The following is a 27,985-nucleotide window of genomic DNA, read 5'->3' on the forward strand; positions in this document are numbered from 1 at the left end:
TCCACTTTGAATAAAAGTTTAATTCACAAAAATACATTGACCAGTATAATGAAAATGTACTAAAATGTACTTTAATAATCCATAAAAGCTGGAACATTATTGACAGAAAAACACAAGAAGCATTATTAGAGTTGGTTTAGTATAATATATTTCAGCTTCGAGAGACATAGAAATCAATCCTTATTTTTCCCCATATTTCTTCTATAAAAGACCCATTTTTTCTGAAGCATTGTTATGCAAAAAGAAAAATGGCATTAGAATATATTATGGGAGCTATGAAATCCCGGTGACTGAGTATAAAATTAAGTCACATCAGAGAGAGATATCTGCAGAAGAGAAGTCCATGAACAAGAGGGCAAACAAAGAAAAAAAATGTAATAAAAAAAAAATAATAATACATATCATAGACCTCGATCTACCATCACTGACATGACAGGCATGGAGAATAGGTGTATGGCTATAAAAAAAAAAATTCTCACTTTTCCACTTTGATTTCACTTGAAAACATCTACACGTAATAACTGATGCTTTATTCATGCTCGTTTTTGAAGAATATTTATAATCATACAACTAAAGAGGTCAACTTCCATGTCTTTCAAATACAATATTGAAAAAGATGAAAAATACTGAATCCAAGTTCTAACTTTGTTTTCCTTCTTAAATGCTGTTATTTCTTTATGTTAAGCTGTCAAAAAATAAAAATAAGGGGCTGGCCATGTAGGCAGCTCGTGGACTTTTTTTGTTTTTTTTTTTAACTTTCAGAGGCTTTGCTGCATTTTAATCAGAACATCGTCAGTTTGTGGTGCTGTTGTTGGTGCAGAGGTGGACGCTTCCCGTTCAGCGTTCACACTCAAACTGAGACAGAGGAAGGTCCTCGGAGGCGAGAGACCAGAGTCTACTCTCTCTTACTGTCTTTCTCTTTTCATTCTCTCTGGTGTAGATCATCCTCATCTTTGATAGGAGCAGTTCAGTCAGCTGATTCACCGTTTATGGCTGATGGAGGAAGGGTAGGGTCAGGGCTGTTGGAATGCTGGCACGTTCCAATCAGGGCAACAGTTCTTCATTACAGCATTTCTGCAAGACAGCACACTGTCAGTCCTTCCATAGCCAACTCAAATCACCCTCTGAAAGAAAATTAAGGCGGCAGTGCCCTCTACTGGCTGCTGAGCAGCATTGCAAGTGTTGCAATTTCATTAGAAAAAAAAATACACGGGCATATAGCATATATTATACCACTTTAAAGTAAAAGCATTAATGATTACAAGAATGATGTGTATAAACCTGGGATTTTAAGGCTTAAAAATAAAATTAAAAACTTATAACCTGCTTTTTGGACCCTTAATACAAAGTTTTTCATTCTTAAACTTCTTAGCGCTTTTCTTACATCTTAACCAGACCTTGGAAAAGAGATCAAATGTCTAACACAAAGCCTCAGGGGAAAATCACACCTCAGAGCAGAAAGTGAAGCCAGCAGTCCAACAGGGAGCACAGAGAAGTACTCCTGCACTATGTTCCTCAGAGGCACTTTCAGTGCCAAAGGCTTTAGGAAGCCGAGTGATCAGCATTTTGTGGCTTCTCTCAGCTGAGCAAAACTTCAATCAGTCCGTGTGCCAAAAGTCATGTGATGAGGTCTGCCGAGTTTCTGCTTGGGATGTTTAAACACTGCTCAGGTGCCATCTTTCCATTAACAGTCTGAGCTCTTAGCTCATGCTCGCCCTGTGCTTAAGTGTAGCTGCTGCAATTAAATGAACGTCTGTCTGAGCGAACACCGAGAGCCGCTGGTGTTCAACTCACAAACACCAAAATGAGAACAGAACACAAATAACATAATAGGAGTATATGCATGATGCTACAAGTGCAACTAGCAGGCTCGTGATTCATTTGCAGGCCAAGCTACCTTTCAGAGAGGCAGTGACAATAAGTTGGTAATGAGCGCAATAACAGATGCCCTGCAGTAACCATTCTTATTTCAAGTGTTCATGCGGTCTACTCTCATGTTGCTATAATCACATTCTGGCTACAGCAAATCTTGTTTTTCTTATTAGTCTTACAGTTAGCTTTCATAACTTCCATATGTTGTTGCTCGGTTTCTGATGAAGTATTCATTAACAGACCTCTTCAGACACATAGTAGAGCTCCTTCAAGAATATTAATGATAGCTTTATTTCATTAAGGTGTTTGGAATCTAGGGCCATGCAAGCTAACAGCTCCCTAAATATATCCCTCTCCCAGTGAATACAGTGACAGATAAAACCAGAGACTCAAAGTTCATGAGCTCATCAGGTCAACATGCTGGAAGCCACAAACTGACATGTCCCATTAACTCTCTGCGTCCCGTCTGTGCCTGGCACTGTATCCCCTCTCTCCCTCTCGCAGCGTATGAGCTGGTGGGCTGTGAGCAGTGGAACAGCGAGGTTGAAATCCCGTTAGTGCTGGTTCATTGGGCTGGCCGGCGTGAGAGTCGGGTAGGGTGGAGGTGGGGGGGTGCTGGGAGTGCTGACGCCACCCTGGGGCATGCTAACAGAGGCCCCCGCTCTCACACACTGGAGCTCTAACTGACCAACACAGATGGGTTCAGAGGAGGAACGCAGTGGGTGGTTCAGCGACCCTGCTGTCTGGGCTGGCTACAATGGCACTGTCTGTTTCACTAATCCAGTTTTATCTGCAAAATCAAAGTTTTATTCCTCCACCCTGGAAGTTAAAAGTAACTGAAGACGTAAGATCTCTCTGTTGGCTGTGTGAACCTGTCAGGTCTGGCAACACTGGGGTTTTGTTCTGACAACAGAGCTCAAAATACCAGCTAACAGATTGTAAGAGCTTCTAAAAGCGACTGCACTCTAACCAAAATACTGGAGGGAGGAAGAAGAAAAAAAAAAAAAAAAAAAGTTGTGCAAACTGTCGCTTGTTCAGCTACACCCTTTTTAATTTCAAACAACAAAGAGGCCATATGAGCTCCATTTTGCTCTTTTAATGACATTTGATTGTTTTCACAATATCATTCACCAATTAACAGCGAATAAACTGTTTAAGCTTTTTATTCTTGCTCACAATTAGATTCGTTTTTTGCTCCAATCCTTATGGCAAAATATCCCATAGGCTTGTCAGTCCTTTATTATTTATCTGTAGGCTTTATGGATGTGTACTCCTTATTTGTGGGTTCAGTGTGTGTGTGTGTGATTGAGAGAGAGAGATATATATATATATATATATATATATATATATATATATATATATATATATATATATATATATATATATATATATATATATATATATATATATATATATATATATATATATATATATATATATATATATATATATATATATATATATATATATATATATATATATATATATAAAAACATAGCCAACTACTGATCTGGAAACATTAAAGCAGACTCGGGAGAAGTAGTTCATGTTTGGAGATTATATTAAAGTCAGCTGTTTATTATTGCGGAAATGCAATGCCACTTTATTACTGACAGGGAAATGTATTGACCGACTGTGAAGAACTTATTTGTCTACTTAGAAAAAAAAAGCACAGATCCCTAAAAAAAAATGTTAAGGGTCAGAGTCCTGCTCAAGGACACATCAGCTTCACTGACACCCAGGCTTTAGTCCTAAAACCCACTCATGTTCCATCCTGCAGCCCTTCGATCACCAGCAGATTTAGTCCCCGAGCCCAAACCAAACGCTGGCAAATATTTGGGCATTTACTGCTTCAAAAATAGGCTCCTGTGCTGTCGGCAAACACAGACCAAACAGCTCATGCAGAGTGTTACATCATTTGCAAATTCACAAAAGCTAACAGTTACATCTCCTTTGTACAGCGTCTGATCCAGATTCAACCTTTCACACAGCTACTTCAGCAAACAGGTTTAGCCTTTGACAGAAGGTCAAATGACACATCATGCAAACTAGTTTGTTTGAAGCATTCTGAACAGTTTACGCTTCACTACCTTCAAAGTTTGGAAACAATGAGGCCCAATTCAGTAATCTCCATGTGAGGGTGGCTGCACATCCTAAGTTCTTACAAGATTTCCTCAACTGAATAGATTGAGTTTCACCTGAAGGAAACGTTCTACATATGTAGTGGAAACTTTTGAAACTGGTGAGAGGTGGGTTAAATGGGCACAGTTCCATTGGGACATAATGAAAATTTTGACTTATTTTAGGTTACTGAAGATGTATGCCTGCAATATGACAAAAAGGATGGCTGCTCTCTGACCGCAGTTTTACTTAATTAGTAGTTTTTGCAGATTCTGATTAACAATGAAGCAAAAGCAAGTAGCTAACAGCTTACTCAATGTGCTGGCCATCTATTAAAATCTCATATAAGATTTATACAACTGTAGAAGAAACAAGGAAACATGTCATTAGTGTTTACAGAAAATGCTTTGCAGCTCCAATCTGCTCTCATGTTGCAGTCCAGACTTTGACGAATTGACTTTAATTATTGCCTGCGGTCGTTCTAAAATTAACAGACAAGATTGTCTGTTTGGAAGGATTCACAGAAATAAGCACTTAGCGTGACAGTTTTCAGACTTCCTCATTACCACTGTTAAAAGAAGGCTGGAGTGCCGCAGCGGGAGAGGTCCTCGCGTTTCTCCTCATGACCCAGCAGTATACCTGTGGCAGCCGCTGGCTGCAGTGCTGTTTTGAAAGTTGTGGAAGTGGAGTGGGTAGGGTTGAGCTGCAGTTTCTTTTGATCACCAGTTTTCTCCAGTTAAGGAGGTCAGACTCAGTCTTTATTTTTGACTTTGTTTTGGTAAGGTCAGGGGTGCAGGATTTGTGTTGATTTGTTTTTGTTTATTATTTTGGCCTCGGCTCACCCTGAAGTGTTGACACTCCCGTTTTGTTGTCCGTCTTTACCACTTTATAAATAAATCACATTATAAAGAACGGATTTGTTTCCTGTGGCTGCTTGGGTCATTGGGGGGCAGGTGCCTCACTCATGTTATTGCCTGGCCCTAGACGGGTCGTAACACCACTCAACATGGGTTGTTTTGTTTTTTTTAAATCCTGTGAAAAAGATTTCAAAAGAAGCAGCTCTTCGTCTGGGAAACAACATGCTGACAGATCAGGATTTCCCAGACGTAACGAGCTGCTGCAGCTTGCTGAGGTCTGAAATTTATCTCCAGTTATCGCAGACTGACTCATTCATATTACAGGAATGAAGATTTAAAAAGCATTTCACAGGTCTGAAGGGTAATTCACGGATGCTTTCATTTCTAGACATTCACGGGGCCTATGCGTCATCAGTATCAATGAAATAATATTCACTGAATGACGAGTGAAGTTGTTTGTAGACTGTAAGAGAGCTAACGACAGATCAGTGTTGTGTATCTGCTGTTAGGTTGAAAAGTTCCTCTTCAGACCGTTTTAAACCAAGAACCTCTCTTGTAACCAGTTAAATGAATCACAGGGAGCCAGGTCAGGCATTACCTCATGTTGCTTGCTAATACACACACTATAATTGTGTAATCTATTGTCTCTACTTAAACCCTCAGTTATACCTCCAGCTACTTGGAGGGGGGGCTCCATCTCTAAACTGCATGTTTTGAGTTTATACAGGTACAATAACCACTGTGAACAGTTTATTTAGACTATAAAGTTAAAGTTGTTTCGACTTAACCGCACGCAAACAAACCCACATGACTAAAACGACAACTGATGTATGCAGTACCATCGGAGACAGCAGGAAGATCAAAGCCATTACATAACAATTAATCTGACAGCTTGTCTATGAATCATGAAGTTGTGAAGATGCCGGCTGCATGGGTATTTAAGACTAATGTGTTTTGAAACTGTAGACACAAACACACACACACACACACACACACACCTGGCTCAGAGCTGCTGCAGGGGCTGAAGGGAGAAAGGTCTTTAAAGCAGAACGCAGTTGGATTTCTTTTTTGCCTTCTTCTTTTCCACTGGCGTTTTCCTATTTATCTGTCTGACCAAGTCATAGAAGATCTAAGAGAGAGAGAGAGACAACACAGATAAAATGTTAATAAAGCTCTAAACCTTATACCTTTAAGTACCCACACATAGCCTCGTCACTAAATGGATTTGTGTGACAGTTTGCAGACAGAAGGTTTAACAGGATGTAGCCCAGAGAATGAAGTATAATCCATCTGAGCTCATTATTACCTACATGTCAGAGAAACCTTAATTATGTGTCTTAAATAAATACAATTCTACTGATGATTGCAGTACACACATCCATCTGTGACTGAGATGGAAAACAAACTGAAAATATATAGAGTTGCATTTTTGGAGGGGACGTTTGTACTCACATCAAGGACGTTGATCTTTGACTTAGCAGAGGACTCTAAAAAGGCACAGTGGTTCCACTGTCTGGCCAGGTTCTGGCCCTGCTCCTTCCCCACCACACGCTCATCCTCCAGGTCGCACTTGTTCCCTACAAGGATCATCGGCACCTGAGGACAGGTAAGAGCAAGCAGGTTCTGTTTGTGCCCACATGATTTATCCCCCATTGTCTGGTCACATATTCCTTGTTCATGCATTTTTAAAATTTATTTTAATGTAAAACTTAACATTTTATTCAGAAAAACTGTTCAGATTCCTCTAAATCCATTTGTCCTTACAACCTAGACTCCACTCTGTATGTCAGCAGGCTGTTTTAGGATTTAATATAAATCCTACAATTTGTATTATTCACAGCTGAGGCTGTAGTCCAGGTTCACATCCAACACAGATAAATTAGAAGTATACAGGATACACGTATACAGCTTGAATCACAAGACCGTACATAATGAGCCATGAATCAAAGTCTCCTCATGAAGGAGAAGAACCTTCCTTTTACTTTTGACTTTGTATAACTTCCTCGTTCATACCTTTTTGCCATTTTTCCCCTACAGAGAGGAAATTAGATATAGGAGAAAAGCAAACGTGTTTCCTATAAACACGTTTGCATTAAAAGGCTTCAGTAACTTTTCTTTTAGACTTTAAATACAAAATTTTAATACAAAAACTTTACTTTTTGTAAACTTAACCATAAACCTTTAAATGCCATCTTGCAGGGAGAAAAGGACCCTTCTTTGGGAGGTGCAGCTGGGAATGTTAGAAAACAAACATTATCAAGATTGTTTTAATCCATTTGTCACCCTTTAACTCTACCTCAGGGAACGGTTAACAGTATAAAGGCCCAGGCTTTTTTATTGAACACACCAGCCACACACACACATATAAACAAAGGGGTTAAATCTCTTGGAGTGAAAGGTAGTGAAAAAGCAATATCTGCAAACAAATGTACAACCCAAGTAAAAGACTGAAGAGATGAGTATTAACAGTCAATGAGTGTGCTTTTCTCTGAGGCCTGAATTGGAGGGTCACAAAGATGATCAATAAAAAAACGATCTCCTTCCCGGTGGGAAAGTAAAGAAAATCATTTAGGTTACACAACTGTGTCCAGAGAGATTAAAGAATCAATAGGAACTGACGAGGAAGGTGGTTTATTTTTAACTTTTGTTTCTTTAAAAGGGAAATAAATTAAAAGCAAAGCTGAGGGGACAGTCACTGAGATTAAGTGCAGCCAGTTTTGGAACCTCCTAAAACCAGCAATGCTGCTTCTTTTGTTCTCTCAAATGTTTTAATAACCAAAGGTCCCCTCAAAAAGAAAAGAAAACAGAAAAAAAAAAAAAGAAAGCCTGAGGAGGACAGTATTCTGGGCAAAACTTCAGCCTCAACTGTCAAAGTAGGCAGAGCTGGGCAGTCAGGGTGTCGGGATGAGTCTCATCCTGCCTGCTGTTTCCTGCCCGGCTATCTAGGGAGAATGCTGGCCCGGAGGAAGTTATGACAGCCCCGCCCAACCGGGATAACATCGCTTTCCTTCCTGAATATTTTCAAATGTTTCAGCTGGATTCCATGCTCCAGCTGCTCTCTGGAATTATATGACACAGAGAGGTCTGTGTGTGGATGTGTTCATTCAGCCTGGGCTGCATTTCCACATTGAAACTTGGCTTAATAAACTAATCACTGTAAAACTGTATGATGTTAGAAAACGTCTCAGATGTGAGGAAGACTTTAAGATGTTGTCACAGGGTTCGTTCACGGGATATCTGCGTTTGTGATACAGCTTAGGAATCAACTGATGGAAAAATTCTGCATGCAACAAAAGAGGCGCCAATAATATATCAGCCAGGAAAGTCTATTTGTGGCGCCAAATAAATTTATGCATGGGAAATCCTGCCTTCACTCTCTTCTGAGGACCTACAAATGCCCCCCAGACATGTCTTGTGGATGTGGAAAAGCTACATATTTTTAAGAAAAATACCAGTATCCTGACATGTGCTCACTTGTCCATACTCTTTCCCCCCCAGTAAGTCTTCTTTTCAGAGGTTGCTGTTGGAGCACTACCGTCAGGCTTCTTGAGACAAAGTAAGATATAGGGTGAGTATTTTGTGCCCTTTCTATGGGGCAGACGACAGGAAACTGAGATGTTTAGATTAACCCCACAGAAGTTGGTGGTTGATGTTTGATATCTAAACAAATCCTCAAGCTGAACTGCTGAATGACACTTCTCCCACGGGTCCCGGGAGAACCAGTGGTATGCCCTCCTAACATAAACTCTTGAGTCAAGCTGGGATAAAAAGAATGGTGAGATGGCTGAAAGGATGGAGGTATGCAGGGAAAAAGGAAAAAAAAAATGTTCAGCGTCAGCAGAACACAAGGCAGCATTAGCCTACTTGAAGAATCCACACAACCCACAGAATCTGTTCAGACTTTATTAACATGCTACAGACAGGTCGTATCCCGCCCACAATGGCACGCCGAAGATTGGATTGTGGGTAACAGTGAACAGGCGGGTACAGAACGACAAAAATGAATGGAGTTAGTTCTTTAAAATGGAGCAGTGAGTCACAAGCATTGGAGTCAGGCATTACTACCATCCTAGTCACACGGGCAGAGACTGAGGTGGCCCGGAAAAGTCATAAGACCTCTCTTACATAAGAAGTGTGAAAGGAAATGAAGGAAGTGAGCTTTTAATTCACTAGTGTCTGCTCACTTACTTTATTTTTGCCACTAATGGCTCTTCTAAAGAGATGGAATTTGACCCTACTGTGTTCAATGAATGTACAACCATTAAAAGCCCTTTTAATTGAGCCTGGTGATATTAGGTGCATCTGTACATTATACCCGCTTTGCAGTAAATGGTGCATGTCAGAGCTGAGAATAAGAACAGCTGTAGCAGCATCAACGGTTTCTGCTTTAGCTCTGCAGTCACTTGAAAGATTTCTCAAACTAAGAAATCTGCCTTCTTGGAAGAAAAAGGGAAAACATGCCCAGCATTTCCTTTGGTCATGCATTCTTGCAAGGGGCAAAAAAGGATAAACAGATATCATGGCTATCAAAGGTAAGGGCACAAATGACCAGTGGACTGATAGCTGGCAGAGTGGCCATAATAGCCAGATAAGCTGAACTGTTTAAACTAAAAGATGTTTTCAAAGGGAACAGATTTCCAGAAGAAAAGAAACAACTCTTTCCTTGCGTGTCGAGAAGCCACTGGTCCTGCAATCCATCTGTTAGCCTGAGGCTAACCTCAGCTCCCAAACCATGGAGAGCCTAATGAAGAACCACAGTCTCACAACCCAGTTTTTGATGAGCTGAGGCTCTCCTTGCACTTCATGCCTGACAGTCCAATCACCCACATAGAGTGCCAGACCACATCAACACCACAAGGTTGGCCATCAAACAGAGGGGGAGAAGAATGCAACAGAAGCTGAAAAGGCCAGTTCAAATAAAAGCAGCACAATAATTGCACAAATATAGAGTAAGGGGAGCAAGAAAAAGAGAAAAGAGAGGTATTCTGCTCCAGGCTAGAGAGAGGCTTTGCAGATGGCTGACGGGGAACAGAGAGACGTAAGGAAGCAAAACCAAGAGGGTGGGTTATGGTAACATTCATTCCCTCAAGAGATCACCAAAAAAGGGCATCTTAGATCCTGCTGACGCACTATCGACTCGACCAGAGAGGGGATAGAGGGCTTACTCGCTCCAGCAGTCCCACAATTTAGCAGATATATAGAAAACTGGAAATGTGCTGGTGACAAACAACAAGCTTGGAAAATAAGGAGATGACACATGCTCTTATTTGCAGCGTCGATGTGAGGCAGGCCTGATGGAGAAAACCACACAGTATACAGAAAAATCCCCGTGAGCACGAGTGCTCGGTGTCTACAACAAACACTGATGAAACCGCAGGGACATACCCACACAACGTTAATATTAATCAGTGCTCAGTTATGCAGAGTACACAAGTTTGCCACTGTTTATACTCTATAAACATAACACCGTGACACTGATTGTGTTATGTTCAGATAATACAAATCTGCAATTAATTGCATAACACAGAGTGATTATAGTGTTGAATGGTATCTATAGCAACAGTCTGATCAGGCCCCTGAAAAATGTAGGCGGCTGAGCCCACGGACACAGGGCGTTTAGGTCTAACTGTACTCGTTGCCACTACTCTGCTTTCCACAGCCTACGTGATTAAAGAAAATTTTAGCCACAAACTGATAAAATTATAAAACGCTTGTACGCTTATGCCAGTATACTTACATCCTCTGTGTCCTTTACTCGTAGAATCTGTTCTCTCAGGTCTTGGAGGTCGTTGAAGGTGGACTGTGCTGTGATGGAGTATACCAGGGCAAAGCCTTGGCCATTCTTCATGTACAAGTCCCTCATAGCTGTGAACTGTTCCTACACAAGGGGGGAAAAAAAAAAGATGGAGAGACTATGAGCGCTGTCCTACAGCTTCCAACTTTTACTTATTGTTTTTTCTTTTTTTACTCTTTTATTCGCTGCACCAGTTTGACGATTACATTGCATATCTGTGACAAGATTACAAACTTTGCTGGATGGTTAAGTCTAAATAATCATTAAATCATTTGTCAAGCATAGATGTGTTGGCTCTAGATTGTCCCTTTTGTTTTGACTGGTCCATTTGTCAGAATTGAAACAGAAAAAAAAAAGAAAATAAGCAATTTCAGGCCAGTGTACGTCGATGAAACTGAACACCATTTTATTATCAACTGAATAATCACAGTGGATTGGTTGAAATCCCAGTGGATAAAGAAACAGTATTGTGCAGGATTACAATTCTTGGATGTCTGTCAGGTTTTTCAGCAAAGACACACACAGTGCAATGCAACGTGGTCTGTTACCGACAAACGCACACTTAAAACAGTTTCTGCACATCTCTAGGATAAGAGATGTGTTTCTCAGTCGCCAGTTCCCACACAGACAAATGTTTCAGAAATGTTCTTGCACGAGGACACCAGTGGGGGGGCAGAATAAGACTAATGTTAGATTGGTGTACAAAATATTCTAAAACAATCATAGATACACCATAAAAAGGCATCACAGTGTCAGCTCATAACTGGATGTCATTTCAGCTACTAAAGATCTCATTGCCCAATGTATCTGTGAAATACAACTTGTTTTAATGTTTCACAGTGTGGGAGACCGTCACATCTTGTATCAAATATCATTTATGAATATGTAAAAACTGCAGGCGAGGAAAAAGATTTCTGGTGCCAGGAGTCTGTTTCTTTTCTCCCAGATTGAGCCCGAGTAGCGTTGACTAATAGCATCTGAGCAGGTCACGGTCGAATGCAGGTAAACAGTGTGTGCAGAGAGAATCGACTGCTTTCTGACTACAATTTAGCTTTAAATAAATAAGGCTGTTTTCCCTAGAGGCCAAATTACCAAACACTACCTAACGCATTGTCCGATCTGAAACGCCTCTAGATTTACTAAAATAGGAGAGAGCAGCGACATGTGAAGACGTGTTTTTGCGAGCTCTGCTTAGATTGACCATTTGCGTAATTTTCCCGCTCCCCTTCTAGTACATCCCGGCGCGAACCCGTCTCACAAGTGCCTAATCTTTCGAATCAGTTGTATTTTGTAGTCTAAAGCTGTTCAACATGCCTAAATCGCTCAAGCAGAAGCCGGGGCCTGATGCCTCGGACTTGCCTGGTGCGGATCCGGCCGCGGGGGTGGGGGCCGGGCCGGATCTCGACACAATCATGGCTGCCATAAAGCAAACGGAGCAGAATGTGCTAGCCAAGATCGACTCGTCTGTGATGGCAGCTGCAGGTGAACTACACAAGAAAATAGACGACTTGGCGGGTGATTTAAGGTCAGAGGTCCTGAGTGTGCGCGCAGAGTTTGCGAAGGCTATCGAAGACATGCAGAAAGAAAACGCCACGCTCTCGACCCGCACTGATGATCTTGAGGAGGAAGCTAATGGCCAGGCTAACCGTGTTGTAGCACTGGAAGCTAAAGTTGATGCGCTATCTGCCCAAGTCGTCCGGTTGGCAGACAAGGCCGATGATTTGGAGTCCCGGCAACGTCGTGATAACTGCAGACTAATTGGAGTGGAAGAGGGATTCGGAAATATTCGACCGGAGAAAGCCGTGGCTGAATTGTTGAAGGAAGCGCTCGCCCTCGACTATACGCCGACGCTCGATCGGGCGCATAGGAGCCTGCAGCCGAGGCCAAAGGATGGAGATGCCCCGAGACCGATAATCGTCAAGTTCCACTATTTTCAGGAGAAAGTGGATGTTCTTCGAAAGGCCATGGGGGCAGGTCCCATTACCCGTAATGGGAAGCGTTTCTACATCTACCCAGATTACTCGGCCACCGTTAGAAAGAAGAGATCGGCCTTTACCGAGGTGAGAAGATTGCTTCGCCGGTGTACGGGAGTGAAATATGGTCTCCTGTATCCAGCTACATTGAAAATCACGACCCCGGCTGGCGAACAGATGTCTTTCGAAGACCCGATCAAGGCAAGGCACTACGTCGAGACCAATCTGCGCCCACGGGAGACGGAGGGAGAGTGACAGTTAATTCACGGACCACAACAAGTATCACACGCTGCGTGCTACCATTGAGGTAGTCTGCACAGGCTGTGCATTGACTGGTGAACGTCGCCACGCTACGGTTGGATGCCCTTTATGATTGGACAAGGTATAGCTATAAGATGTTGGGGATTTCTGTGGATGTCATGTGGCCTGGGGAATATTTTATTTCAGAATATCTTCGGTATCCTCATTGGTCTTAGTTCCAGCCCGACACCATAACCCCAACAGTGCTTTTATTTTGCTTTTTGATGTATTCTGATTAATTAATCCCCTTTTTCTTATCACCAGTGTCATTATTTTTATTGGGTTTTACCCCTTTCTTGTGGGATTATTTTCCAACCGTGAGTGTTCAGAGCCGTACCGGCCTGTAAGTGGATGGGTGCCGACATGCATGCGGCAATAATGATGCTGAGTCAAGGGTCCTATTATACTTTGTTCTGTCTTTGCTGAGTTCATGTAAGAGTTTAAGCTAGTGTAAACGTGTTATATGCCTAGGAGAGAGAGGAGTGTTTTCAGGGCAGTCTCAGGTTTGTGGAAGACCAGCCCAGGGGTCCAGGATGGTGAGAGGTTTATCTATGTTTATCTGTTTGTTTTTGTTAGTTTTGCTTTGGGTTTATCTGTGGTTTATGTTGTGGCTCAAACAGGCACTGAAACACTGAGATATAACCAACGTGCAGGATCAGTCTATTATCGATTGTGGCACTATGACTCTGGATAATGTGATTAATCAACAGAAATCGGTCTCATTCATTAGCTGGAACGTCAAAGGGCTGAATAATTTGGTTAAAAGAAGCAAGGTATTTAGTCATTTGAAATCGCTCAAACCTGACGTGATGTTTCTACAGGAGACACACTTAAATACTAACTCCCAAAAAAGATTAGGTTGTAAGTGGATTGGACAAATATATCATTCACGTTTTAACTACAAAGCCAGGGGAACAGCAATCTTAATTAGGAAGGGGGTTCCATTTGAACACTCTGAAGTGATATCAGATCCTAATGGCAGATATGTTGTTGTAGTGGGCAAGCTGTTTAACACACCACTAATACTGGCTAATATTTATGGACCTAACTGGGACAACGCACAGTTCTTTCTTAATTTTTTTTCGACTCTCCCAGACCTTGTCTCCTATAAACTAATTCTAGGTGGAGACTTTAATTGTGTCCTTTCTCCCCAGCTGGACCGATCAAGCGTAAGGTCGAGCAACACCCTCTCGTCAGCAGCAGTGGCTATTAATTCCCTACTTCGTTCTTACGGCTTATCAGACCCTTGGCGTGCAACAAACCCATCTACGAAGCAATTTTCCTTTTTTTCCCCTGTGCATCATAGTTACTCCAGGATTGATTACTTCATTGTCGATAACCAGCTACTTCCCTTAATTTCCAGCACCAAATACCACAGTATAGTGTTGTCAGATCATAGCCCTGTGCAGATGGGTCTGGTTTTTCCAGGTAATGTAGCGCCCCAACGAACGTGGCGGCTAGACCCCCTATTACTTTTATGTGAACGCTTTAAAACGTTTCTCAGCAATCAGATTGACTTCTTTCTAGAAATTAATGACACCCAGGATGTGTCGAGGGGAGTCTTGTGGGAGTCTATGAAAGCCTATATTAGGGGCCAAGTTATTTCTTATGTGGCACACAGAGACAAGGAGCGCTCTAAACAACTTAAAGAACTGGCTGACAAGATTGCGGATATGGATAGGCGTTACGCTCTGTCATCTACGCCAGATCTTTTTAAGGAGAAATTACTGTTGCAAACTGAATTTGACACGCTTATGACATGGAGAGCCGAAAGAAATATTTTTAAATCCAGGCAGGTATATTATGAGCATGGAGATAAAGCGGGGAGGCTCCTTGCACTTCAGCTCAAACAGCGGTCAGCTGAGCGCGTGATTTCGGGAATTGAAATAGGTGCTGATTCGATATCTCACGACCCCCGAGTCATTAATGACCAGTTCAAATATTTTTACTCCACCCTATATCAATCAGAGGTGGGCAGTAATTCATCCGAGATCTACTCGTTTCTTGACTCGCTGGATCTTCCCAAGCTCTCTCCGGACGCTCAGTCGCCTTTGGAACAGCCGTTGTCGATTGAAGAGATAACGAACGCTATTAAATTATCTCAGACTGGAAGGTCGCCAGGTCCGGACGGTTTCCCCATGGAGTTTTACAAGGAATTCTCTTCGAAGCTCACACCTATTTTAGAATCAGTTTATGCTGAATCTTTTGCTACTGGCAATCTGCCGCAGACGCTTACCCAGGCCACGATCTCAGTCTTACTAAAGAAAGATAAAGATCCTGTACAGTGTAGCTCATACAGGCCAATAAGTCTTTTGTGCTGTGACTATAAGATTTTAACCAAAACTCTTGCACTACGGTTGGACCCTATTATTTCCACCATTATTAATGAGGACCAAACGGGCTTCATTCCCGGACGGCAGTCATTTTTTAATGTGAGACGGCTGTTTAATGTGGTATTCTCCCCCCATTCGACAATACAACCGGAAGTTATTCTGAGCCTTGACGCTGAAAAGGCGTTTGATAGAATCGAATGGTCCTACCTTTTCACAGTTCTGGAGAAATTCGGCATGGGACCTACTTTTTGTAGATGGATTAAAGTCCTATATTCAACGCCTATGGCTGCAGTCAGGACAAATGGTCTGATTTCGGAATATTTTTCGCTCTACAGGGGGACGAGGCAGGGCTGTTGCCTGTCACCCTTCCTGTTTGACATTGCGATCGAACCGCTGGCAATTGCTATCAGATCTGATGAGAGGATTAAAGGTATATCCAGGGGTGAGGTAACTCATAAAACTCTGCTTTATGCTGATGATCTCCTTTTGCAGATATCAGACCCAATTGGGAGTATGCCCCACCTTTTCCGCTGGCTGCGGGAGTTCAGCAACATATCGGGGTATAAGGTTAACTTATCAAAATCTTTACTGTTTCCATTGAACAATCTGGCAAAACAGACCACTTATGACGATTTGCCTTTTAAAATTGAAAATGACAAATTCACATATTTGGGACTGGAAATAGCTGGCTCGATTAAGACTATTTTCCAGTATAACTACAGGTCTATTCTGGACAGTACTAAATCTGATCTGGGTAGGTGGTCAAAACTTCCACTTTCGCTGGCAGGACGGATAAATGTGGTGAAGATGACTGTAATGCCCAGGTTTCTTTATCTATTCCAAATGATCCCCATCTTTCTCCCCAAATCCTATTTTGCCCAGCTGGATCGCTTTGTCTCTTTGTTCATATGGAACAAAAAACCTGCACGCATAAGGAGAGCAAGCCTGGAGAGAGCTAAAGCTGATGGTGGTTTGGGCTTACCTAATTTCTTATTCTATTATTGGGCTGCTAACATTGTCAAGCTGACATATTGGATAACCATGTTTGCGGATGGGGAGGGTCCAGTCTGGGCAGATATGGAACTGAGAGCTACACTCCCAATCTCTCCGATTTCGATCTTAACTGCCCCTCTCCCACTGAATGTCAAAGCATCTGGGCTGAACTCCAATTTGGTGGTTCAAAATTCAATTAAGATCTGGGGTCAATTCAGGAAACATTTTAACTTGACAAATACTTGTAGCTTTTCTCCGATAATGTTCAACCATCTTTTTACACCATCTCAAATAGATCATTCATTTGCAGTCTGGCACAGAAACGGTCTGGTTTTCTTTCAAGATCTCTTCACTGAGGATGGCTTTGTCTCATTTAAATATTTGTGTGAAGACCATAACTTACCAAAGTCTCACTACTTCAGATACCTTCAGGCTCGGAGTTTTGCCTCTAAATTTCTCCCAGGGTACCCGTCTCTGCCCTCTAAGGACCTACTGTATCTAGTTCTTAATGTGAGTCAGCCCACTAAAAGAGCAATATCGAAGATTTATGCATTGATTCTTGAAAGCTGCCCTCATACATGGGACAAACCTAAGGCGGCGTGGGAAGGGGAGGTTGGAGAACTCATGTCAGAAGACATCTGGAAGAAAGCCATACAGCGTATACATACGTCTTCTCTCTGTATTAGACATGGCCTGATTCAATTTAAGGTCGTCCACAGGCTCCACTATTCTAATGACAGACTGTCTAAACTGTACCCTGATGTTGCACCGAATTGTCCTAGATGTGATTACTCTCCTGTTTCTTTGGGGCACATGTTTTGGTCATGTCCCTCCCTGTATGGTTTCTGGACATCAATTTTTCAATCACTGTCAGCTATATCGGGTGAAACACTGCGGCCTGACTCTTTGATAGCTATCTTCGGTGTACCTCGGGAAGAGCTGAGACTCTCTCCCCTCCACAAAAACGCAATAGCCTTTGCCTCGTTGCATGCCCGCCGTCTGATACTGCTGAGCTGGAAGGCGTCGAACCCTCCTTCCTACGTCCATTGGATTAGAGAGGTGATGTTGGGATTAGCTCTGGAAAAAATTAGGTATACCGTGCGCGGCTTGGAGAGTAAATATGACAAAACCTGGTCACGGTTCATAACTCATGTCAAGAGTCTGTCTTTTGCCTGATTTATTGTTCTTTACTTGTTGGTAATTTATGCTCTTGCTCTCTTCTCGGACTGCTGTCCATAGTCTCCTCAATGCCCGTACTTTGACTGTTGGGATTTCTTTATTCCCTTTTTCTTCTTTGTTTCTTCTCTCATGTGCCGGGGTCCGGCTGTTGGTGCTATAATGACTGTCACAGATTGGTTTGAGTGTTTCTCCCTTTTTTTTTTTCTTTTTTTTTTTTTTTTTTTTTTTTTGTGTTGTGTGTATTGTGCTTCCTGGTTGTGGGGATGCCACCTGGATGGGGGTGGGGGGTAGGGTTCGCAACTTTTGTAAGAAATTCTGGACTGTTTTGTTGGAAAACTATAAATAAAGTTGTAAAAAAAAAAAAAAAAAAAAAAAAAAAGATTTACTAAAATATATATTCAGGAGTGCATATGCCCAGCAAAGCTGAGCATTTGAAGATTTCAGTGGCAGTGAGTTTACTTACTGTGCCGGCTGTGTCAAGAATTTCAAGCATACATTGCTGTCCATCTACCTCCACTTGCTGTAAGAAAACATGTAAGAGCATCTTTAATTTCAGGTCACTGAGCAAACAAAATTCATAGGTTATATTCATAGGTCATACACTGAAGACTGAAAGAGACAGCTAACACTGAGGGGAAAACATGAAAGCAACCACACCAGTAGTATGAAGTCACAGGAAAATATAAAGAATGAAAACTAGGAATGAGAGGGTAACAGAGTAGAAGCAGTTGAATGAGAAAATTTCCGAGCACAATAATATGTGAACCTGAGGAGCAGCTGGTAACAATCAGCTCATTTCAAGCCAGCACTCTGCCTCTCACGGGACACTCACCTTTCTGTATGAGTCTTCTATTGTAGGGTCATATTTTTCCACAAAGATTCCTTGTACAAACTGAACTGTCTGTAAGGGGAGACACACAGAAAGCCAACATCAAACTGCTGGAGTAGCGCATGCAGCCAAAGTGCCATATCATCTAACACTTTGTCCACCTACGATCATCACAACTAGACAGGAATGAGGATGTTCATGAAGCCCAGCTGTGACCAAAAGCACAACATAATTATTCTACTGGCACACTTCTAAATCTGCATTTGTTTGAACTTTTTTATTTATCAAAAAATATTCAGTTAGAATAGTAAAATGTAGAAAATACAAGGGCTGATCCCCAGTTTAGGATTTGTACTTGTTTAATCATTGCTGTGAACCCAGAAGATGCAGAGAGTTAATAGCTTTCAGTGCAAGAAAAATTGAGTGGCGCAAAATAAAAAAAATAGAGTGGCCAAATCAACACTTTGCTACTTGAATGTAAAAAACAAAAAACGGCCTGCACATTCACATAAAACAATAGTGGAAGACAGGATCCTTTTCATGGTAAACAATCCTTTTCTTCACTTGGCTGGATGTACTAACACTCTTCTAGATGTCTATTATCCAAGTCTACCACAATGAGAAGACTTCAAGACAGCAAACAGAGGGCTCGCCACAAGGTAAAAACAATTTAGCCTCAAAAAATGTTGAATATAGTATCCAGTAGTTTAGGCCAGATTAGACCTAGAAATGCAGAGGTGCCAGTTCAGTGTGGAAACAGCATTTTTTAGACCAATGAAATTAATCACTCAGTAAGAGAATAATGTGAAGAAATAAATATGGAGAAGGCTTGGAATGAGGCACACATCTCCATCTGTAAAAACATGCTGATGTCAATAGGACTACATTAGGATGTGTAGCTTCCAATAGCACTCACCATTTACCAGTGATATGACAAAAGACAGAGGCAGCTAACTCTGAAGCATATAGGAATATACTGTCAGCTCAGATCATTGACAGGCCAGTGTTTCAGAGTACAGATGGCCAGAAATCTTAACCACACTGCAAAACCAACCCAGAAGTTTTGGAGGTTGAAAAAACAAAACAAAAACACAGAAATATTCTCCAATGGTCAAGGTAATCAGCTGATCTCAATCAAGAAAGGAATTTACATGAAGACAAAACTAAAGGCAGAAAGCCCCACAAACAAGCAACTACAGTCAGCTGCACCAAAGGCCTGGCAAAGCATCACAAAGAAGGAAAGCCATCTGTGGTGATGTGCATGGCTTCCAGACTTGGGCAGTATTAAAAAAATGAACATTTTATATATAATTATATTAGTTTTTCCAAGTACATGTTAGGCCTGTGCATAAAAATGGTTATAATGCCAATGTTTCTGATCTTCAATCAGCATATCAGTTGCTTTATTTCAAATCTCATATGGTACATAGAGCCTAAATTATGATAAATGTGTCACTCTCCAAATAAACAGCAATGTCCAATTTTGGATTGTGTTAAAAGTTCTGTGCTGAGCGGCAGATTTACATTAGTGGGGTAGACCAAGTTCACCTGATAACATCTTAATCCTGCCTGTTTGAGGGATTAATCTGACACCTGGTTGAAATTAGCTGAGCAAAGCATACGACACATTTCACAGGCATCTGAGGTCTCCTGACAATAAAATACATCACTGCTCTGGTTCTGTTCTCTATCAACCTTAAGAAAAGTAAAAAAAACAGATTACGATGTCTATACATGTAAACACAGATGAGCTTAGGACTGGCACTCTTTGAACATTTCAAAAACCCTAACAATAAAACCATTATATGCATTATATGTATACAGGCAGCTAGTTTCGATAACACAGGCCTTGGAGATAGATTAAACCCTTGTCAGCAAACAAGCATGTTCTCAATAAATCCTTTAGGAAAAAATTTAAACAGTCAAAAGACAGTTTCATCTGTGCTCTATAAACCTCCATAATTAAAAATGTTTCACCGCATGCTTTCCTTCAAAAGCTAGCAAAGCCTCTTGCTGTTTTATTGACAATTATCTACAAAGTCTTTAGGGAACACATGGCAGGAGTAATAGAGGCAGCAGATGCAGGAAGAGGATTGGAAGGCCATACTCACCAAAGCAGACTTGCCCACACCTCCAGAGCCTAACACCACTAGCTTGTATTCACGCATGGCGGGATTGCTTCACTGGACAGCCCAACAGTCTGCACTGGACAAACAGGGAAAAATAAAAATTGGACAAACAAAATGAGCAAAGGTGTGAAAAAACAGTGGGGAAAAAGCAAAAAAGAAATCTCTTTTCAGGCAAATCAAAGGGATTTTTTTCCTGTCTGGTCTTTGAGTTTTTCCCACTCCAGAAAGAAAGGATTCTAGTCATTCCTGGAGGATATAGAGGAGAAGCAGGACAACAATGGAGGGAACACCCATAAGTGGAGCTGCTTCAGGGTGGAGGAGGTGAAGAGTATGTGACCCCCTCTCTAACAAAAACCAGCTGTGATGTGTATGTGTAGGGGGGAACTGAAGGAGAGAGGAGATGATACATTGATCTGGCAGATATTCCTCGTAATGACACAATCATTTGGCTTTCACACACACCAAAACACACCCTGCTTACAGATTTGTTAGTCACTGAGTCAATTTTTGGTTTTATAAAACAGCAATATGGTGGCGGTCTCCTTCGCTTATGACAGAAAACAGCTGAGCGAAGTGGAAAATGTGATGGAAGGAAATTGTGAAGTAAAAATATCCCTTTAAGAAACAAGGAGGTTACGAATCACTGGCACACACTGTGGCGTAAAGTCAGATTGGGTAGCCAACTGGGTCACTACAAGCTGGGCTACAGACTCAGAAGGGGTTTAGATGTAGCTAAGCAATGTGGGGATTTCTGATTCCTTATCTACTGATCTAACTTCATATCAAGCAGTGTCTCAGGGTTTTTCCTGGCTCAGAACAGGCCTGTGATGAGTGTCTACGCACAGCAATAAGAATAAACTCTGTGTACTTTAAAAGCAATCAGTCTGGTACCTTATTTGGCTGAAATCTTTGTTACTTCTCAACATTTTATACACAAACATGTCTATTATAGTTGAGGAAATTAAACCCCCATTAACAAAGCTGGTTTAGAAAAAACAATATTTTAAATAGGAGGAGATTTTCCAGTAATTGTCAAAGCTGCAGTCAAAAAAAGACATTCAACTTGAAATATAAACAATATTCTAAATTACTGATACAACCACAAAATGTGGTAGGGATGTATTTAGAGAACACTAAAACATTTTAATATCGGTTTTCTTCAAAGACACGGCAGCTGACTGCCAGCTTATGTTTTAATGAACCAAGCGCTTTTGGATCAAGGGCTAAAAAGTGCCGCTTGTTGACATCAAGGCTGTAACGAAAAAAATAAATAAAAATAAGATAGTAGCGCATGCTGAAATTAGGTCCCAAGGACAACTATATAGCCTCGATTAATCATCAACTCTTTTGCAAACATCAAAAGCCCAATCATCAGCTACTCTGGAAGCAGATGATCCTCTTCTGCACTGCTTTTTTTAAATAGCACACGCTAAACAAACTCTCAGGGGGAGTGGTCAAAGGACGAAGGACCTCCAGCTTCAATCACAAGCAGGGACCATGTGGGACATGAAGGCCAGAGTGTGCATAATTCATATTCTCTAATCCTCTGCACTCAAAGAGAAGTTCTCCTTGCATGATTAAGGGAGAGGAGCCAATGGGCGGTGAAGAAAAAGAACAGGGATGCACGAGTGCTATCCAAACGTGCGCCCCTGTACGCTCATGTAAACATTCAAGCACAAAGTCAAGTGCATGCAGTGTGTCACATATACAATGTGGTACAGACAATGTCACACTAAGATTTAGGCTACACTTCACTTGTCAGCTATGTGCACATCACAATTCCACTGTGAATGCTGTGGACTGACCCTTGCTAAGACGGATGACGTCAGGGGCTCGCTCTGTGACAGAGGCAGTCAGATTATTATGTGCCAGCTTCAAAGGTCATTATGGAGGATGAGTGTTCCTCCAAAAAAGTGCAGTCAAATTCCAGCTCCCATCTTTACCATTTCAAACCTCAGTTTGCAGCCTGTGCATATGAAGCAATTGTTTCTAAGGGTCCATTCCTCGCATGTGTCAACAAATAAAGTAACTACATGTTTTTAAAAAGGTGTAGAAAGGTTTAAAAAGACAGTTTTCTTTATTTGGACAGGCTGCCTAGCAAGGATATTTAACATGTTATTATCAGCACCGGGTAGGATACGAAAATGTTAGGAGGAATGCACCTACAAACTGTCTGCCAACAAAAATTAAGATGACAATAGGAAAGAAAGCACCACAAACTACCAGGCAGATTAACTACTGTACAAAAAAAAAAAAAAAAAAAAAAGAAGAAGTGTGCAAAGCCGAATATGACAACAAAACAAGGTCTGTGTGGATCACCCTCAAAAAAAAAAAAAAAAAAAAAAAGATAAACCAGAATAAGAGCCAGTCCAGACTTATTTCGAAGGATCAGTTACTAGTAACTAGCCATCCTTGGCCCTTCTTGTCTCAAGTCTCACTAATCCCTGGCTCGGTAAACAGGTTGATGTTCAATATCATTCATCTGCCTTTCCAAAGAGAAGCTCTTTCCACAATCAGAAACTCCAAAAAACTCCAACTCTGCCTTTATGAATTGCAGCTGGTGACAGCAGTCCTTTTTCTGTTCTTTAGAGGTGCTGTAAGCTGGAGGGACCCCTAACAAGAAGGGGGACAACACGACCAAGAGCCACTACACCAAGAACTCCAAGGCTGCACAGCAGAACAAGGACTGCTGGTTGAGACAAAAGTCAAATTAGAAAGTAAAAGCACAAAAAAAAGAATCCAAATCTGTCATGTACATCTGGAGTTTTCAGCACTGTAAGAATTACTTCTGACGTTAGCAGAGAGATTCCTCATTTCACAAGAGATGGAGATGTCGCCAAAATTTTGTTTCCTCTAAGAGTTTGCTGTTCAGCAAGTTAAAAATAATCTTTTCATTTACTGGACTAGTTTAGCATTAGTTCCGATCTCATATCCCCTTTTTCACACAAATGTGATGCTATTTTCAGAACAAAATGGAAATTAAGCCCTACAATCCGTGTTTCAGGGTTTTTCACAGTCTCTCTGATACTGGAAAGAAGTTAAGTTTAAAGTTACTGACATTTAAAGGAGTTTTGTAATCACCTACCTAACTGTAAGCAAATCTGACAGGGTATGGTTTCCCTTATTGCAATTATGGGTGCTTACCACAGCATATAAACAAATATATATTTAAAAAGAAAAAAAAAGTCACAGGCCATCATGTGCTGGAAATAAAAGTAACTGAACTGCCAATAAGTACTGAGACCACACCCAACTTCTAAAAAAATTATTTTACATAATTTCAAATTAATAAAAATAATACAGAACAGAGGCATGCAGCTGAGAATGAAATGCAACCTCATGGGCCTCTCTTACTAAATATTATATAGGTCAAACCATAACCGTCAAACCTAACCTTCATTTTGATCTTAGTCAGACCAGGGATTTCCCCCTCGTATACAATATTGCAGTGTCCCATCAAAAGGTTTTCTCCATTATTCAATGCCATACTGATAAAATTATTTTTCAACATTTCAATTTACTCTATCTTGAAATAATGGCCACAAATAAAAGACACCTCATTTTTCTAGCCAGGGGAAAACCGTGTACACACCTGTAAAGTTTTGTGGCTATTTCTTGTACAGTTGTGATACTGTCACACTGACAAATCCTGTCCTGAACACCAGGCAAAGAACCTAAAACCGTTTTGGTGGTAGTTCCCCCTACATGACCTGTCACTGGGAGCACATTTCTTTAGCATTATGACTCGCGCACAGAGATTCTCACAGTGAAAACAGTACCAGACAAACTACTGCAGCTGCTAAACATAGGTGACAGTCACCCAGCCGGCACTTTCTCACCAATTAGCACTGTTGGCAGCACTGATATATTTTTTTGTTTCAGTTCCTACCTTCAGGCAGGAGCTTCACAACCATCCATGCATGCACAAACAAACAAGCTGAAACGCAGCTTTTACCCGTGACATTGATGAACACAGCCTGTCAATAACATATCAATAATCTTAGTGTAAAGTAATGTATGTGCCGCATTTTTTATTTATTTAATAATTTTACAGTTGTGTTGCTACTTATGCACATGCACCATCAGTAGTTGTCCTTTTGTTGCACTTGTGCCAAAATAAATATAAAAAGGTCTTAAATCTCAAATCTGATTGCTTTCCCAAATTTTCATATGGCAGTCTATGTATGAAAACAATGAGTCAAAGTGCTGGTGAACTAACACGGAAGCTCAAATACAAATGAAGAGCAAAAAACCACTAAAAAAAAAAAAAAGTAGTAAATACTGCTACTAATAAAGTATTGAGAAACAGACCAAATTTCTTAGCTCAGAGTGTCTTAATTGATGCTAGAATCACTGGACTTGGTGCCATCTTTCACACCCCAAATGAACATATTGATTACAGCTCAAAGAGACTCTGCTTCATGTTTAATTTGCCAGCAACACAATTTTTGTTTCTTTTTGAGTTTTCCTTGAACTTGCAGCTACCTGCAGCCTGTTCTGCAAAAAGGTACTAAAGTGAGTGAAAAGAATACTCTCGTTCTGACACCTTGCCTGCATGATATCAGGGAAACTACACACAGCACAAGCCTGCAAACACAGTCACAATACCCGCAAAAATACACATAGGGCCATTTAAGGACATCAGCTTTTAAAACCAAACCAGTCTCTTTCCACTGCCCTCAACTACACACTGTCATTCCCAAGAAAACAAACACACCACTGCTGTTAATCTGCTTTCGTAGTAACCCCAGCAAATAAGGAGCGGGAGAAGGCCACATGCCACAGAAAACATGCTCCTCTATGACATCACTGCATCACTCACCCTCTACAGCCAAAGGTATGTATCCATCTAAGGCTGGGAATTGGATTAGGTGGCGCCGGTAGCAAGAGCATGCAACGAATGCAAGTCTGGATAAACTGCAAAACTTAATTTAGTGAACAGGAGGCTGTTCAGCTAAAGTACAACCTCCCAGGATCCACAATTTCCTGGTCTACTGAGATTAATCCAACAGCAACAAAGCTGTCACACAAACTGACTCAGCAGGATGGGATGACTGACAGCTGCCCTCCGTATCCTCCACCCAGTGCGGATGGTGAACATGCACACATCCGCTGGTTACGCTAGCAGCACAATACCAACTCTTGTGGGTTTTCGCTTGCTTGACAAACTACATGTTGATGAGCTACGCTGTCAAAAAAAAAAAAACCTACTTGTGGTTTAGGGTGAGATAACAGTTGCTCCAACAGTTTCTGCTAATAGGTGTTTTTATGTGTTCAAAAGTGCTTGCTCCTATGTTACCTCGACTAAAAACCGCAGTTCACTACACATAAGAAAGAAAAAAGAAGAAAAAAAAAAAGTACTAACTTTAGAGGCTGCTGACAAAAAATATCTACAAACATTCCTTTGATCTTAGTTTAGTTGGGTCTAAGTTTGTCTTTACATGAAATTTCACCTGTAACAGATTTTCAAGTCCTGCTGTATAAGTAGCTTGGCAATTAATTGTAACTAATTAATTTGAAGTGTATCAACTTAAACTTGTCTGTAATTTCCTGCAATTACTACCAAATTACAAACCTCGCTAGGAAATTAGGAATTTACAAGCTTGTAAAATAAACGCTTACCACCAGAGTTACAATAAAGGGGAATTCCATGTTTTCACAGGTAACTAGAGTAAAATACTTTCTGAAGAAATTGTTTTGTGTTATCAATTAAACTAACTTCATTCAAGAAATAAAGACAGGTGTCAAAGAGTTTTTAGCTGCACTCGCCGATCACTCTTCTCTTACAAAAACATGAACTAACATAAAATAACCCAATAATCCAATAATCAAGTTATACAACTCTCTTTTTTTTCTTATCTCCTACAACCTTAAATGCCCCCATGAGTCAGAGCTAAACTGCAGCCAGGCACACAAACTCTGTGACTTAATTATGACAAAGACCCGTAACTGACAAGCCTTGTCAGCTGAATGCATCTGTGTTACTGGGGCCCTGACCTGTAACCACATCCTCTTTCCTAAGCGCAAAAAGGCTTCATGCTGATAGGATGGAAAAGGAGTAGCTACCTACTAAAATAACCTCTTCCAGTCTCTGTTCCTGTTCAAGAATCCTGACAGCAGGCTGGCTTGCTTACTAAGAGGGAGGGTAGGGGTTATTGGCATAGATGGCATCTTTAAAGTCAGGTTCGGGGAAGTGTGTAATTTCAACAAAGAAAAAGTGAAATAAAGTACCCTTGAGGCAGTGAGCCTCTTTGTAAAAAGGGCCGATTAACTGGGAAAGTGACCTGCTGTGTGTTTACAGTTTCAAGGATGGGGCACACACCTTTCCTGCTTCACATCTCTCCCCCTGAAGCAGAAATAATATGCGATAGGCTGTCACGAAGCTTGGAGTCAGACAAGAGAAAGTAATTTGAGCTCTTTGGTTATCTCACTGTGAATCTACCTAATTTGCTTAAGGCAGCGGCATATGCTTATCACTTCAGGTCATGCCAAGTCCCTGCAATCTGTGGCTCGGACTAAACCACACAGCACAACACTGTCGATGTGTGATTATTACAACATGAGCTCCAGCAACATTAATCAAATTCTGGTCAAATCATAAGCCCGCTTACAGATAAACCCTTAAAATGGCATAATCTATAATCCACGCGAGTGAGGCCGGCATGTGTCCGCAAGCAGTCTAGTTTCAAACCAGCAACTAGCCTAAGTCCCGTTATCAAGCTTGTTAGCAAAATGCCGCTAACTAGCTAGCTTTAACTGCCTGCTGCGGGCCGCCGACACTTCACAAACCGCTAGCCGCGGCTCGTTAGCAAGCGAGCTAACTAGCCGACACATTCCCGACCTCTGCGCACTATCAAAACACAACCACCCTGTCAGAAGCCCGCCTCAAACAACCCTACCTTACTATTCCCGACCAAACCAGACGTGGCAAGCACTAAATCAAGCCACACTGCAGTGTATTTTCTCGGGAAAGCCACAGCTAACGTTACCTGCCCTTCCGTCTGGCCTTGACTAAAATGGGAGTGCACACTCCGGTATGTACTTGCGGGCAATTCCTCTCCTTTATTCGGCGAAAAAACACACACGCATACACACACAGACACACACGGCGTGTGATGATGAATTCGCTAATGGCCACGCAAGCGTCGGCGCTACGTAGTCCCGTGCAAATGACTTATTATTCGACCGCATTCAGCACGTAGTAAAGTTTGGCTTTCTGCACTTACCGTATCTTGCTCGCTGTCTCCTCGCCGCTCCGCAAGTGTCAGTTTGCCTCGGGCCCGTGCGCGCAGCAGACGTCACTCCCCGCTGATTCTCATTTTTCTTAAAAGGGCATGACACATCGGCCGCGCGCCCCGCGTCATTTGCATGATAACGGACTGCACAGTAACGCTAAGTACTAACACACTCACGTAACCTGGATTCATGCATTATAACTGTTTTATAGCAAATAACCTTTGTTGTACAATTAAGCAGTGCTCAAAGTCAAGCACTTTCTGGTTGTGAGTTATGTGAAAAATGCAAACAAATGTAAAAAAAACAAAACATAAAAAACAAAGTTTGTGTACAAAATAATTTCTTTTCACTAAGATTATAAATTGTGTG

The 27,985-nt window shown here is 41.4% G+C and overlaps 1 protein-coding gene across 6 annotated transcripts; it reads right to left on the bottom strand.

Moving 5' to 3' along the window:
• LOC101466020 (ras-related protein Rap-1A) lies at positions 1–27,733 on the bottom strand. Of its 6 annotated transcripts, none has more exons than XM_023155064.3 (8): positions 27,607–27,733; positions 20,363–20,451; positions 18,255–18,323; positions 17,886–17,942; positions 10,588–10,728; positions 6,303–6,446; positions 5,849–5,979; positions 1–1,074 (listed from the first exon to the last, which is right to left on the bottom strand). In XM_023155064.3, the coding sequence occupies exons 2-7, from the start codon at positions 20,417–20,419 to the stop codon at positions 5,890–5,892; spliced, it is 558 nt and encodes a 185-aa protein (XP_023010832.1). In that variant the 5' UTR covers positions 20,420–20,451; positions 27,607–27,733; the 3' UTR covers positions 1–1,074; positions 5,849–5,889. The 6 variants fall into 6 exon arrangements, with proteins under 6 accessions (XP_023010832.1, XP_014268739.1, XP_012773633.1 ...); XM_014413253.3 differs by having other exon boundaries at positions 20,363–20,456; positions 27,607–27,721; XM_012918179.4 differs by lacking the exon at positions 27,607–27,733 and adding an exon at positions 27,370–27,543.
• Positions 27,734–27,985: the final 252 nt, after the last annotated feature.

The sequence above is a fragment of the Maylandia zebra genome, linkage group LG5 (assembly GCF_041146795.1).
Source record: "Maylandia zebra isolate NMK-2024a linkage group LG5, Mzebra_GT3a, whole genome shotgun sequence".
In the NCBI taxonomy this organism is placed as follows: Eukaryota; Metazoa; Chordata; class Actinopteri; order Cichliformes; family Cichlidae; genus Maylandia; species Maylandia zebra.